Source organism: Anarrhichthys ocellatus, unplaced genomic scaffold (genome assembly GCF_004355925.1).
Source record: "Anarrhichthys ocellatus isolate YVR2014 unplaced genomic scaffold, GSC_Weel_1.0 scaffold45, whole genome shotgun sequence".
Lineage (NCBI taxonomy): Eukaryota > Metazoa > Chordata > Actinopteri > Perciformes > Anarhichadidae > Anarrhichthys > Anarrhichthys ocellatus.
The window spans coordinates 2,905,569-2,920,446 of NW_022280075.1; the positions used below are offsets into that span (position 1 = coordinate 2,905,569).

General features: G+C 40.7%; 1 protein-coding gene across 13 annotated transcripts in view; it reads left to right on the forward strand.

The window, feature by feature from the left end:
- The window catches only part of ncam1a (neural cell adhesion molecule 1a), a 220,006-nt gene that overhangs the window by 173,855 nt on the left and 31,273 nt on the right, over positions 1-14,878 (forward strand). For 6 of the 13 annotated variants that reach the window (XM_031869062.1, XM_031869066.1, XM_031869069.1 and 3 more), the window contains 4 exons: positions 4,052-4,236; positions 4,641-4,737; positions 7,254-7,421; positions 11,178-11,303. In XM_031869062.1, the coding sequence (XP_031724922.1) occupies positions 4,052-4,236; positions 4,641-4,737; positions 7,254-7,421; positions 11,178-11,303 (576 nt within the window). Of the gene's footprint in view, positions 1-4,051; positions 4,237-4,640; positions 4,738-7,253; positions 7,422-11,177; positions 11,304-13,513; positions 13,529-14,537; positions 14,541-14,878 lie in introns of all 13 variants that reach the window. The other 7 variants (XM_031869060.1, XM_031869068.1, XM_031869063.1 and 4 more) reach the window with 3 other exon arrangements.

Here is a 14,878-nt window from a genome sequence, read left to right on the forward strand (position 1 = left end):
AAATCTGAAAATCAGAGGAGGACCAGGGGAAGTGCTCGTTAAGACCAGAGGATATGTCTAAGGATGCAGTGTCTGGCCAGCCACCTCTGCTTCTGGAGATAAGTGAGAGAGCAGAGTTTGCTGGGTGGGTCAGTGGTACCACTGCGATTGGTTACCATGGAAACAAGGGTCTCATTTCTGACATAGCCTCAAGGTACAGTTGGCTTTTGAGGCTTAGAAATCTGTGCAACAGTGTAATTACTATTTTCTTTGAGCATCCTAACTCTAGACTAAAATGCTCGCGCAACCATTTTGTCTTTGATTAGCAGTTATACGTATATTAGAGACCGGTGGGAGTTATAACGTGATTATGATGTGCTGGACTACAGAGACGGAACGAAACTGCTTTGAAACACGGAGATTGTATATCTTAAAATGAAGCTATCCTCGGGAGAACCCAACATACTTCACCATCGGTCAGGATTGCAGACTCAGAAATGTACCCGATGTAACTTGGCATTCTCAAAACACATCCTTGGAAAGATTGGATGTGCACAATGGAAGCCAAATCGCGCTTGATCTTGTTTTGGAATCTATTGAATGTCACATGGTCAAAATATAAAGAGATAAATGAAGCCAATGAACGTTTAATTGGATTAATATGCCCTGCTCTCAATGCACCAGCAATTTGCTCAGAGATATAATCACGACGCAGCATTGATGGAGTTGTTTGAGGGCTTGCCGTTTGCTAGAGTAATCAGCAAGTAATCAGGTAGCTGATTCACTGTTGCCAAGCAATTATCGATAAGAAAAGGTGCTTTGTCTTGAACACAGCTCTCACTCTCTGTCCCCTCTATCACCACTCGCCCACTCACACAATGAACACCTTATCAAAGCATGGAACTTCCTATCTGCTGCACAGCATGATCCCATTAGCTCGGCTGAGTGTGTCTACGTTTGCTGAGGGACCGATAGGAAAGTGTTAATAACTTCTATGTTTGAGCTCCGTTTTGTCAGCAGCTGAGGTTTGTTTAGCATGAATTTCTAATAATAACACTGTTCAAGCTGCAAGCAGTTCCCATATCTACTTGTTTCTGTCCTGCTGGCTATAGAGTGCTGCAGGCATGACGTATTTTTTGGAAGTTAGAATCGCACTGGTTCCCTCGTCAAAAAAGTCGATGGGATTTCTCCGCTGGATTTTGGAATATTGCAGAAAATAATCCAAGAAATGAACGCATCTTTTATGATTTTTGAAGTATGAATGCAATTCACAGAAGAAAAAAGCTAACATATAAACAAACTACACCACGGGCACCATGAGGGCAAGCATCCACAACAAGGCTGTAAATGGCAGGAGAGTAAAAAGTAAAATACTTTAAATTTTTTAAATATTTTAAATTATATCGGTCAACAAACCCGTGGCCAACACCTCACAATTTTTAATAAGCTACAATCTGTACTATAAATACATGTTATGCACGTACCCGAATATCAATATGTAGATACATACATTTATTTATAAATATACAAAATTCCGTGTTTTATCTTTGTTTGTGATCGTGGATAAGAATTAAAATCCTCACTCCCAAAGGTGACAAAATACTTAATTCCTAAATTCCTACAAATAGTAGTTATATCTAACCTGTATTAAAACTGTATAGACTGTATAATACAATATATATTTATATTATAATTTTAGTATATGAGTTTCATGGTATGATTACCATCAGAAAATATCATGGTTTCTTCTTATTCTGCTGCTTCTTGTTCTTATACTTCTTCATATTATTCTCAGTTACAATGATCCCTAACGGATTGAGAAAAAAAACATGTTGATGTTATCAGCACTGTAGCATGGTAAATAACTACTACATGAAAAATAGCATCAGCTATGAGCGTTTAAAATAATATGCTATGAATATTAACAATTAACATATATTGTTGGTGCCAAACAATGCAGCCAGGCTAATCCTTTCTTCACACACACTCATGTTATTTTTGTTTTTACTACTGTAGATAACAACATCCACACGGTATGATAACCGTCAATGTTAAAACCCGCCGGTATACCAGTATATCATTACAACCCTAGCTGTAGGTGACCTACATGCTTATTTGCAAACGTATCAATAGTCTCACCTATACCAGGCTAGGAAGCTATGGAAATCAAACAGGCAGGTCACAGGCACTGCAGTGAGTCAACGAGAGCCCAAAGCAGCGAAAGAGTGAGAGTCTAATCAGGGCTGCAGGAGATGGAGCGTTTATTGACTCAGCCTCGTCCATCAATTCCAGCGGCAGCACACTGCAGAGTTTTCAAGGATCCAGGGTCAGAAATAAAGCCCCGGCAGTGTCAGGGGTTTCATAGCACGCAGGAAGCAAAGCATACTTCACTGCATTCAGAAGCACTAATCAGTGATGTGAGCAGGATATAATAAGAGGAAACACTGCAGGAAAAACATCACCATCTCCTGTTATGGCCTCTTACGATGCTGATGAATAAGGCTCCGGGTTAAGAGCTCTGACCATATGGTATCAATTCAATTCAATGAGCACATCAAAGTGGGCTACTAAATGGGGCTTAGACCATAGCATGAATGGTGGCAGTGTTATTGGTATCCCTGCAGGTATCAAATATAGAGGTGTTACAGGGAGGAAGGATCTAATCTTCATCAAAACCTAAAATTGTTTATAGCAGTCAGAAGTGGCAGGGTCCAGCACAGTTATTTCTGTTGAGTCCAGGCTCGCTCGCTAACTCATGATCGGGTGACTCACTGTGTAATAATCAGCCCTGTGAGGCGTTGGAGTTTTTGTAATTGCTGAGCTGGTTCATCTCGCAACAAAACAAACTTTTTGTCACAAGTAAATTTGGCAACAAAAAGTGTATATTTAATGTTTTTGAAACCCCTCATAGGTTGTCTTTAAACCTGAAATGGGTACCATAAAAGACCTTGTCTTGAATGTACAGGTGTAAGACAAATACAGCCATTATGCTATACTGAGCATTTGTTTGCCATTAAGATTCCAGGTTCTATCAGCATTGTTGTGATTGCTCCAGCTGCCCCCGGGAGTGTGTTTTAAGCGTCTTTTTTTGATTGCAAAGATTTCTAAATGAAATGTCTCTCTGGTAAGCCATGATAACATCAGCTGGAAATGCCGAGAAGAGGAGACTCAGGGAATGGAGGCAATATTGCCATCCCACAATTCCTTAATGCTGCAATAGAAGACTCTGTGTGGCCTTTCCCAGATTCCGATCAGTCCTGTGGATTTTTCATACAGAGATTTGACAGGTTTGATGATAATACGTATGCTTGTGGAAAAAGGGTGTAGAATCAATCAACATTTCCTCGCTCCACGTTTTCACACACTCTTCTGGAATTAGTTTAAGCGTTAGTGCTCTCACTCTCAAATGGCTTGTAGTGTGAGTGGACTAGCAATTCTGAGATTCTGAATCTTGTGGTTAGCTACTAATGGATAAAGAACTTGTTCCGCTGTTAGAGATTGTCAGGCGGTTAAAGACAAAAAGGTAAACATGCATCTTAACATCCATTTTCTCATAAATGTGTGCAACATTAGTTAACTTTCTCTTAATTTGTTCTCTTTCATTGAAGCACTACTGGCACGAGTATGTTCTCTTTTACCAGGCTAATTGTACTTGCCTGGTTCACCAGAAACAGTGCTAATGCTTTGTCTAATGATCTATAGCCATGCCTGGATGTACTGTGCAACATTGGTATTTACTTTCTTCACTTTAGATTCATATTTAGAAGAAGCATTTCCAGTCAACATTGCATCTATTTGTTGCCTAGTGTAAGTTCAGTTGAATTCTCCTGGGGCTATGGTTCCTCCAAATCTAAATCTCTCATAGACCTTGAAAAACGAGAAAATATTCAAATGTTTTGATGATTCAGATCCATTGCACAAGCCTACCTTCTCACATCCAGTATTTATCATTGTTTGAAAAAGATAAACCCTTGGATTTTTCCCAGCGGTTAGTGAAGGAGTATCAGTAAAATGTTCCAGACATGCCAGTTGTGATGTTTTCCATCTTCTCTCCCCCTGTGTGTTGCTGCAGATGCTCCAAAAATCCTGGGTCCAGTGACAGTGTACACGTGGGAGGGGAACGCGGCGAACATCAGCTGTGAGGTGGAGGCTTACCCCGGAGCCTCGGTGGTTTGGTTTAGAGACGGACTCCAGCTGCCCTCTTCCAACACCACCAACATGAAGATCTACAACACACCAACCATCAGCTACCTGGAGGTCTGCTGCACGTTACTGACATATAAAAGCAAAAGGGTTGATAGAACATATAGAGAATATTGACAGGGCATGCCATCTTTCACATGAATAGCTAATAAGTAGTTTGAGAGAAAGATACTGAGTACGGAGCGCTATGTGCGAATGAACCCGTGCGGGATGATTTGTTCCTACACTGGATATCTGAGCATCTGCATCGCGACCGTTTTCCAAATGAATCATTCTCATTCAGCAATGACTAAACTGCTACATGACACAAAACCGATAACTAACGATTAAATCCTCAAAGGTACACGTTCAAGTTCTTCACAGGTCTACTCCGTTCCCAGAAGTATTTTGTTATTGTCCGCCTGCAGTGCCTGGCCGCTTGACCTCTTAGTGTTTTCGGCTTCTTTTCTGTTTCTCAGATTACCCCCGATTCTCAGAATGACTTTGGGAGCTACAACTGCACAGCAACCAATGTGATGGGCTCTGAGTCCAAGGAGTTCATTCTGATCCAAGCAGGTTTGGCATTGCATTTAAGTTAAAGTGTGTTGTGTGTTTGTTTTGTTTTGTTTTTTTGACCAAACAACAGTTTTAAGAAAAATGTAAATAATTTAAAATCCCAAATGGGGGTAAGTGAGAAGTATTAGTGGTTTGATGACTTTACAGCCTAGAAATAATGTGATAGCACCTGTGGCGCTAAAAAAAAAACAAAGACAAGAAACAGGAATATGCACAGAATTGTGAAGCAGGTAACGAGCAAAATTCTAATGACAGTGGATGTGTCCTTTAAGTGATACTTTATTTGCACTGCAAATCATTTGTGTTAGCTTTATTTGGTGTACAAATTGTTTTGGACCCGTTGAAGGAGGCAGGTCACTCAGGACCGTGTCTAAATACAGAGTGGTCGAGTTAAGTGTGCTAACAACCTCTGCTGCCACTGTGTGATATACTGTAAGCCCTTTGAGGTGATTTCTCGCTGCATAACTCATTATATGCCGAAAGGGACTCCCTCCAACCGTCACTGAACTAAGAGTGTTCCAAAAGGAACCCAACTCAAATGCATCTTCACACCTTATTTTCAACATTGAAATGTCAAAATCAGACAAGTAGCACGAGGCAAAGAGCTTCACTAAACAAAGCAATTTCAAGGGTAATTAAACTGTTTCTGCATTACATGCTGATGGTAAACAATCCAGCAACGATCCAGTGGATTTATCCTTATAGAAGGAGCATTTCCAGTTGTGTGTCTGTTTGCATGATGGTAGTGAGTAGCTCTTGGAAGTTTGCAGACTTGCATAAATGGTTGATGATAAGTTGATGCGCCAGAACAGAACTCAGCCGTGTGTCCATACTTGACACTTCAGTAAGATCTGCCTGATTGGATAGGGATGGGATGTATTTCATGGTCAAAGGAGCGGCTGTAAAACGGTGGATAAACTAATTACATTTCCTATAAATTCTTGACAATGGAAGTCCATTTGCTGTTCATTTCGCTGCTTTAGTAGACTTGCTTTATTGAATAATCGCCGCTAAGCTCCGCTCATTTGCTGATAAACGTATGTTCCTGTAAATTCTTCACAATAAACTTTGTCTGTTATTTTGTTGTTTAAGCGGTAAAATTAGGAATTGTTGGGTTTTCAACAGCAGTCACTTAACATGACTGACAGCGGGTCTCAGCTGTGCTTCCCTTTGCTCTAACTCAGGAGAGGAACTCTGCATGTGGGGGAAGATGATGCAAGACCCACGTCTGATAAATTGTCCAAGTTCTGCCCACATGCTGTCCACACCTCACTGAGATTAGAACTCATTGCGAGCCAGGCCACCTTGGCATGCAGTCTGGCTGATCGGATCCGACCTTGGAGCGCACAGACTTGACAGTTAATGCGTCCTGGCATGATCTGATGGCAAAAGTCGCATTGAAAAGACAAATGTCACCAGGGCCTGAGAATAACATCCAGTGTTGCTTTGTTTTACCAGCACTGAGCAGTGGTTTCAGAAGAAAGTCGTTCATAACATCGAACAATATGACAGAGCAAAAAAGTGTGAAGTTGATGGTGTCGCTAGACGAAAGGTCACGGCGTCAGTAAAATGAAAAAGGGTTCTTCCTAAAGGCAGCCTGGATGTGATTAGTAAATGTCTTGGTAATCTGTCCATAAGATACATTTTCTCATGCAAAAGTGTAAGTTTTAGCTTTATCGATGCACCAGAGCAAAGGTCAGGGAGTCACTCGGTTAAAAAAAAAAACGAATTAACTGTATCAAATTTTATGAGCAGTAATTGTAAAAAGACCCAAATTGAATGGATGGAATTAACACCCACCTGGCATACTGATTACCGCCATTAGGCCCTTCCCCTGAAAGATAAAAAAGACAGCATTACATATTGTGTCTACAGAGGACGACTGAATCGAGTACGGTGCTCCATCTCGGTGACACTTTGCCCTATCTTCATAAATCAAAGTGTGACTCAGGCTGGAGGTAAAGCTGTCGCTGCAGGCTCATTCAGGCATGTCCAACAGATCTGCAGTACTTTGGTGACCAGAGACTTTGGGGCACCAGAGGCATGCCAGCACCACAAGTGTCAAAGGGGCTGATTTAGAGCAGGACATTATCAGTAGGTGTTGCAGTGCCCGGTATCAATCTGAGGTGACCACATCAGCTCCTCTGATGCATTCAAATCTAATTCTCTCTCTGCCCATGCACGTAGATAGCTTGGTAAGACACACATATACAGTCCTTAAACCCTACTTTGTATCTCATACAACAAACCAGATACACATATACAGTATTAGCTTTAAATAACTAGCTTATCATAATATGTTAAAAATGCAATTTGCATTACATAACATTATATAATGGCAATATTTTCAGTGCCAAGTTGTTTCTCATGGGAATCAATAAACATGTTATACCGTGTATATACTGTGAGTTACACGCCTTTTGTGAAATCTTTTTTTTTTCATGGGAATCTTTGCAGCACTGCAAACTTTTAATATGAGTTTTTCAAAAGGCTTTTTTTTTTGCACTCTATTGCAGAGGTGCCATCATCGCCAGAAATCGAACAAGTGGAACCTTTCTCCAGCACAGCAGTGGTGAAGTTTGAAGAGCCTGACTCCATGGGGGGAGTTCCCATTATTAAGTACAGAGTGGAATGGCGTTTGACTGGCCAGGATTGGACCGGCAAAGAGCACTATGCTAGTGATGGTGAGTCAACCGTCTCTCCTGTCAAAAATCTATGCAAACCATTCACACAAATGATTTCAAAGAAGTCTTGTGTTGGGCTTTTTTTTAAGCATATTTTTTCACTGACAATTGATCAAAACCACCTGCCGTGACGGATATTTCTGCTCAATGTGATTCAGTGTTACACCACCACTTACACACATTTACCATGAAAGCCTGAAAAGAATACTTTCAATCAAGCAAATTGGATGCAATGGATGTTATAAAATTCTCTCTTCAGGTGCAGTGTTTTCTGCGGTCTCTGAGGACGCATCACCTGCATCACTACCCCCTGAAGCTATTTCAATCCTCAGCACCCAAACGAAACAGGAGCTAATTGACCTTCAAATCTCGCCTTTTATTATAACGTTTTAACTGTTTAGGTAACCCACTTATTGTAATTGTTACAGTGCAAAGAGAAACTGAAATTTTACTGAATTTACTTTTCATGGTGGAGCTTTCGCGAAAATATAATAGTAATATATTATATTATCAAACTTCAGTTTGAAAGAAATAATAAACAAACAGGGCTCCGGTGTACCATCAGCAACAGCAGCTACTCTCCCTGTTTTCAGTTCATAAGCACAATTGGAACTGTAGTGCCAAAACATAATTTATGTCCCAAATGGAAATAAGTAAAAGAAAACCAATACAACTGACAAAATCCATGAAAGTTAGCTTTTTTTCATCAGTACATTTTCTCCATTAATATGGTTCTTACATTTCTGGAACACTCACACTTTACTCTATCCATTCATTAACAATTATTTTCGGGTCTATTTCTTTCAAAATACATCTAAGAAGGGAAATCTGGGCCAAAACTACCGAAAACGTTTCGGATAGCAACAACAGTTAATGCCAACGCGACAGTAGCTGATGTCAGGAGGAGCGGTGGAACACAGTGTAGCCTAAATGTCAGTCAGCTCAGACACTGACAGGCCCCAGATAATACCCCCGTCCCACTGCGGGTTTTGAGGCTCTTACAGATCTGGATGGTTCTCGTCCTGTCTGCCACATGGGACGTATCAGTCAGTGGCTGACATGCTCCGCTGTCAACTCAATGCCCAAGAGCCGCCTGTCGTGCAAGCGTTTGCACAAAACAAAACACATGCAACCACACGCCAACTGTAAATGTTACTGAGAATATCTCATTTGACAACATCAGTTACCCCACAACTTATAAATGAAAGCCTTTCCAAAACACGCATGCACTGAATGAACCATGCCTGTTGCAATGTACATCCCTACATATGTTATTTATAGTATATTTGTAGCATTAATATGTAAAGTCAGGAATGCTAAAAGCTAAGTAATTTGAGATACAACATGCCAGGGAAGACGTAAGTGATTTGTCATTGATTAAAGATGAATCATTGAGTTTGAGTTAAAAGTGTCTCTCACAATATTGTGAACCAGGGCTGCCATCACATGTTTGAATGCAGTACTGCCACATATAGATACCCCACCCATCACTGTGGGTCCATATATAAATATCTACACCTGCAAGTGGGCACATACATGAGGCTACAAGTCAAAGTTAAAGTAGCTGCTTTGCTTTATACTGAACCCTGTAAAACTTATTCTGTGGCACTCGGACCCAAGCCCATTCATCTGTTTCCGAAAATCTAAATCTTTCATCAATTAAATATTTTAACTGGCAAAATAATTTCCTAAAAAAGCTTGCTGTAGTTCCTAGGATTGCTCACAGTATATGACCCTTGTCTCCAAGATTACAGATACGAACAGCAACAAAGTGCTGCTTGGCACAAATGCATTGTTGGAGAACATCATTATTTGCTCAGTGTTGGCTATCGGTTTACTTTTCTTCACTAATACTCTAGACACGGTCCACAGAACTTTTGAAACATTCCTGTTGAACTTTTTTTAAATGTAATTTTCCAATGCTGTGAGCATCCCAAACCAAATGACATTCAACTCCAGTTTGTTTGGGTGGTGACAAGATATTTCAGAGACAGATTTCTCAAAGCCTGGACAAATAATCTGCTGAGGTTAGAAATAGGCCAGGGCATTGTGAATCTAGTTACATATCGCGGCCATAATCATAGAGCCTATATGCTTCCATAATAGCTTTTAAAAGATTGATTTCTCTGACATCAATACACAGTCATTGATGCCGCAGTAAGCATGCACTGTAGCACCACAATGATTAACACACACCGAAGTCAGTCGAATTTGTAACGATTGTTATGATTTGTGGAGATAACCTTTTCGAGAAGCAGAGGAAACCAGCATGTGGTAATCATGGGTAAATTACTGCGGGCCGACTGGGAATCTCAACTGATCATAAAGGGCTTCTGCAGTGACATCAGTTTTACTGATACTGCAGGTGCTAAAAGCCCAGCCATGGATTCATTTGGCCTCGTGCTTTTTATCAGGCTGAACATATTTTCATACCCCCTAGCCAGAACCCTTAAGTGTACCGTGCGTTCATGCACGCGCACATGTATGCGCCTATGCAAGCACCATTAGGTGCATCGCCTTAAGAAAAAGACGGGGCTAACTCTTCAGCCTGACAGCTAACCATTAGCGTACTTGCACGTTGATTGATTGACGCAAAGACAAATTAGTGTTGAATTCGGGCGTGTGGTGCATTGTTTATTTATTTTTTTATTGGGTTAGGTGATAATGAATCAGACAGAACATGATAAACGGCTTTGCTCTCACTGAAAACAAGTATGAAATGATTCATTATTTAATCCCGGACTAACCTGGATGTCTGGTGTCTGTATTTTTTGCTATATTCATACAGTTTCCCCAAGCAGTCGCCTATTCTTTGTGATACACAGGGACATATCAGTCAAGTCGGTCTTTATGTCAAAAGTCAGGAAACACGTGTGTGTGTCTGCGTTATCCTGATTGAAATCTCTACAGTGCCTTGCTAATATGGTAATAACAGTGTCTCTCTAATGAAATGTTTTACAACACAAGTGCACACTTAAAGTAATTATTCAAAAACTACATGTTATATTTGAAGCTATCAAAATGCTTTATTGCCGTATGATTAGTTAATTCCCTTCACCCATTGAAATTACATTTATAGATTACACCAGCAGGCTTGCCTAATAGCGTTCTCTCTGTACTACACGTTGCACAATTTATTTTGCAATTTATCTTTAATCGTATTATCCTATTAAATATGCCAGTGATCGTAAACCAAAACCCCACTGTAATTACAGCAACTTGTCCTTTTTTTGGGCATTTGCTCTTCATGATGCTGGTCTTCTTCGCCCCATGTGCTCGCTGGTGACCATTACATGCACGTTTTCAATCAGTGACATCTGTGAGTTTATTGGGTGGTTCTAACCAAGTTGTGTAGTGTTTTTATTTAGTGAAAACTGAAATTGTGCAGATTGTTAGAAACAAAATGACTGCATCAGATGTTTGGGTTGAATGCCTAATAAGATCTATGTTTGCATTTTTTGGACAAAGAAGCTCGTACTAGTTTTTCACAAAAGACATTTTGCATGAATAACTGCGTTCTAATTTAGCCTATTCATTAGCGCATGAAGATTTAGACGGGCACTCGGAGAGCTCAGACTTCTGCCAAGAAAATAGGCCCAATCTCTCAATGTTAACACAAGTGAAAAATAAGTCATCCTTATGACAAACCAAACTACAAACATAATCTCCTTGACGGCATATATTTTGCCTTTATTCCCTGTTCATTCTCTGTCCCCTCTATACCTGCCTGGAATAATGCTACCTCACCTCCCACAGACATGACCGCGATCACCATCGTTGGCCTGAAGCCAGAGACCACCTACGAGGTCAAGATGTCGGCCATCAACGGCAAGGGCGAAGGCGAGAGCAGCCTGCCCAGCACTTTCAAGACTGAGCCAGTCCGTAAGTACTGCCCTCGCTGTTCGTGTCCCTGCCCTCAGTAAGTGCACATCTGAACTCAATGCTTTGAACCTAATGCTGTTGCTCACTCCACTGCCTGCTCATGTCTAGCTGAGGCCAGATGCTTTCGCCCCTACTCTCCTCTATTCTCACGCCAAGCCCCCCACCCCCTCCCAGTGCAGGCCTTTTTTCAGCCAGGCCAACGAGGGAACGATAATTCCCAGTGCCACTTCATAATCCAACTTGGTTAATAGTGTAAACTAAGTAAAGCCCGTGTCCTTCATCACTGGACAGTATTATGTGCCTCTTTCATAATGACTGTTTGCAACGTTTAAGGCTCTCCGTGCCTCCTTCCATTCCACAGAGCTCTGCCTTTTTAGCCCACAACTCAGGTGATTCAGTGAAAGCTTTCTGGAAGGTACTTGTGCATTTCTATAGCTGATTTATACCGCCATGTGAAGAAGTGTCAGTTTCTGTATTTATAATTCATTAACGGCGCACATTGTTAATATACAGTAGCTGCCAGGGGTCAAGCCCTGCTGAAGGTTGTTTATATTTCGTGGAGGAAATGGCAGCACACGATGAAATGTCGGAAGTGGAGGAAATGTTCTATCCGTCTGTGTTTGGGAGAAAGGAGAATGAAGTCACCTTGACGGATCAAGGGAAATACAAGGAGAATAGCTACTTGTCAGACAGATGAGGGAAGATTGCTGCCACCCTCTGTGTTCTCACCATTTCAATTTTTCTTGGTGAATAATCTGGCGTCAAATCACAGCTGTGTTAGGCATATGGCATCATCTGCAACCTTACAGCAAAGAGCAGGTGCGCAACACCTGTCGTCAATCAGAACGTGCCGGCTTGACATCAAATGTGACAATTACGTGTTTATTTATGTGCAGCAGCATGTCGCATAATGCTTTCTCATTGAAGGATAAATTAGAGGTCCACAATTGGCTCTAGGCTGAAAGCGTCAATGCTGTACAGAAGAGATGAGTCATCTCTAAGGTTTACGTTTATCCAGTAAGTAACATGATACCACATGATTGCATAGACAAAGGTATTAGTTCTTGGACAGTTGTGAGCCATCACTCTTAATTGTACTGCCTTACAGCCACACTCATTAAATCCAATGTGGCCAAAAGATTTGTGACATAGCAACATTCAATAAAGTCCGGAAACAGGAGCAGTCAGGCAATCAGAAAGGTTGTAATACAGTTTAGCCAGATTATCTAAACCACTCTATTTGTTAGTAATAATCCCGCATTGTGCAGGAAATATGAATGATTCAAAACTATACATGAAAGTCTGTCCGTAAACTATGATGGATGTTTACATGGACATTATTGGGTGATACTTGCCGTGTCAGACGCTGTTCCCGACTTACTTTGTTGGTTTCATGCGATTATTTCTTATAGAATGAATGACTCAAATCATAATAAACCAGAATTACCCTTATTTCCTTCTATCCACCGCAGAGCGAGTGTACCAAGGCCTCAGTTAGGCACAACGGATCTAATTCTCAGTCAGCTTTTCAAATCAGGTTCATGAATAAATCTTTGTTTTAGTTTGTACCAGCCTCTATGCCATGCTTCCATCTGTGCTTCATCACCCTACTGCCTCTGCAGAAAAAAACCCTCCTCGGCATCCTGATTCCTGAAAGAAAGAGGCTTTGTGTCTGATGTATTTATTGATTTTACACCAGTCTAACTAGAACGTTTGTTTTTTAATGTATAACATAAAGGATGAGCTCAAGCTTAATTCAGTGCATCATTAACAGAAATAAAATGATAACAGACATGGAGGAATCAGTTTAAATTGCATGCAAGTTGTCATGTAATGTGTTATTTTTACTTCAGAGAAGCATGAGATTGTCATCCAGAAAGCCAGTGTTCTTTTAAGAAAATGCTCAGACCAAGGTCGCGTCTGAGCGGGAAATCATTAAAAAGACAATTTTCTAATGTTGAGGGTAATACAGTAGCAGTATTATCAAAGCCAGAGTTAGCTGCAGAACAAAGAGAAGCGAGACTCGCTGGAGACAAAGCGTGTAATAAGACACAGTACCAGTGTGGCAGTGGGTTAATGGTGTGGCAGGACAGCGATGCCCTCTCTCATTGTTCATGTTTCTCATTTCATTGTCTTTTGTTTCTTCTTTTTGTTTTGTTGTTTCCTCATCATGGTTTCCCATCTGTTCTGTATTCCACTGGACTTCCCAGGGTATTCTTTCACAAGTAAGTTTCATTTCTCCCTGTCTTGTCTGCTTTATTTTTCTCTTTACTTCCATCTCCACTGCATTTATTTGCTTTTTTTTGACCATTCCCTAAAGAGTGCTGCAGAAATATGTCCTTAAACCTGGAAACGAGTTAGCATTTTGCACTTCAGGTTCCATCGTCTCAAAGTCAATGTTTTTTTGAAATGTTTTTTTGTTAAGCCTAAAATAAGGTCTGCGGTTAACACACGCTTGGTTGATTTTTAACGTGTTCTACGACATAAAATACATCAGTGAAAACACCTCTCGTGAATTTTGAAGCTTTTGTGTCTTAAAAAAGGTGATTGTGAACAAGTGGATAAATGAGTCGACTGAAACGTCATCACGTCAACGAGTCTGCCTTTACAGCCTTGTTGTGTATACAGTGGTGTAGTTTGTTCACATACAACAAATAATTTTTAACTGGTGTATTCTTTCATGAGGTGATGAGGTCATGTGAAGATAATCTTGCTGAACAAAACCTGTAAGTATCATTATGTGTCATTATAACAGCTTATTTTCTGCAATAATCCAAAATCTAATGGCTATTGTGTTTTTTTCGATGGAACCAGTGCGATGCTAGCCTACAAATACAGTCATCCCTGCAGCACTCTATTAGAACATTGATTTTCTGATTGAAGGTTTGAGAGTTCCACAGAAGTCATCACCTAAAACCTTGAAATGTTTTTCGCCTTACTTGAAAAACAGTACTCATTTCATGACCTGTTGTACTCATTTTCTAGACGGCAGTCCATTCCGTTACTCTAATATGGCCTCAGGTTTGTTTTCCAATGTGACCGATTGATATGACTTACAGTGCAGTCTGCAGCAAGTGTGTTATTTGTACCCTCGTCCGTAGTGCCACCGTTGCTTCTTTAGTATTGCTTGCCCGTAGCATCCTCCTCTTGGTGTCTCAGTAGTATAAATTGCATTGCACTTGTGCACTGCAGCAGTTTAGCCAATGGGTGTTACTGTATATCAGGCCTTTAAAGAAGGTATACTGTCTTTAGAGACCACAAAGAGGATTAACGGTTGTACTGCCTTGTGATAATCAACGTGAGATTAGAATATTTACTGGTAATGATATTAAAAGCAGGGCAACCTCGCACATAAATGGCCCCATCTGGGTAAATAAGGTTTGAATATTCAGGCCTTCAATGCCCTGAAATCTTAAGGATTCCCCTTTTGTACTCACAGATATTAAGGATGTGATATTAAGGAGCAGTGGGCAGCCGGCACTGTGGGCTCTCAACATGGCGACGCCTGAGCCAGCTGCTCGTAGCTCACGTGTGGTCCAGACTTGTCGTGCAAATAGTCTGTTATCCAAGCCTAA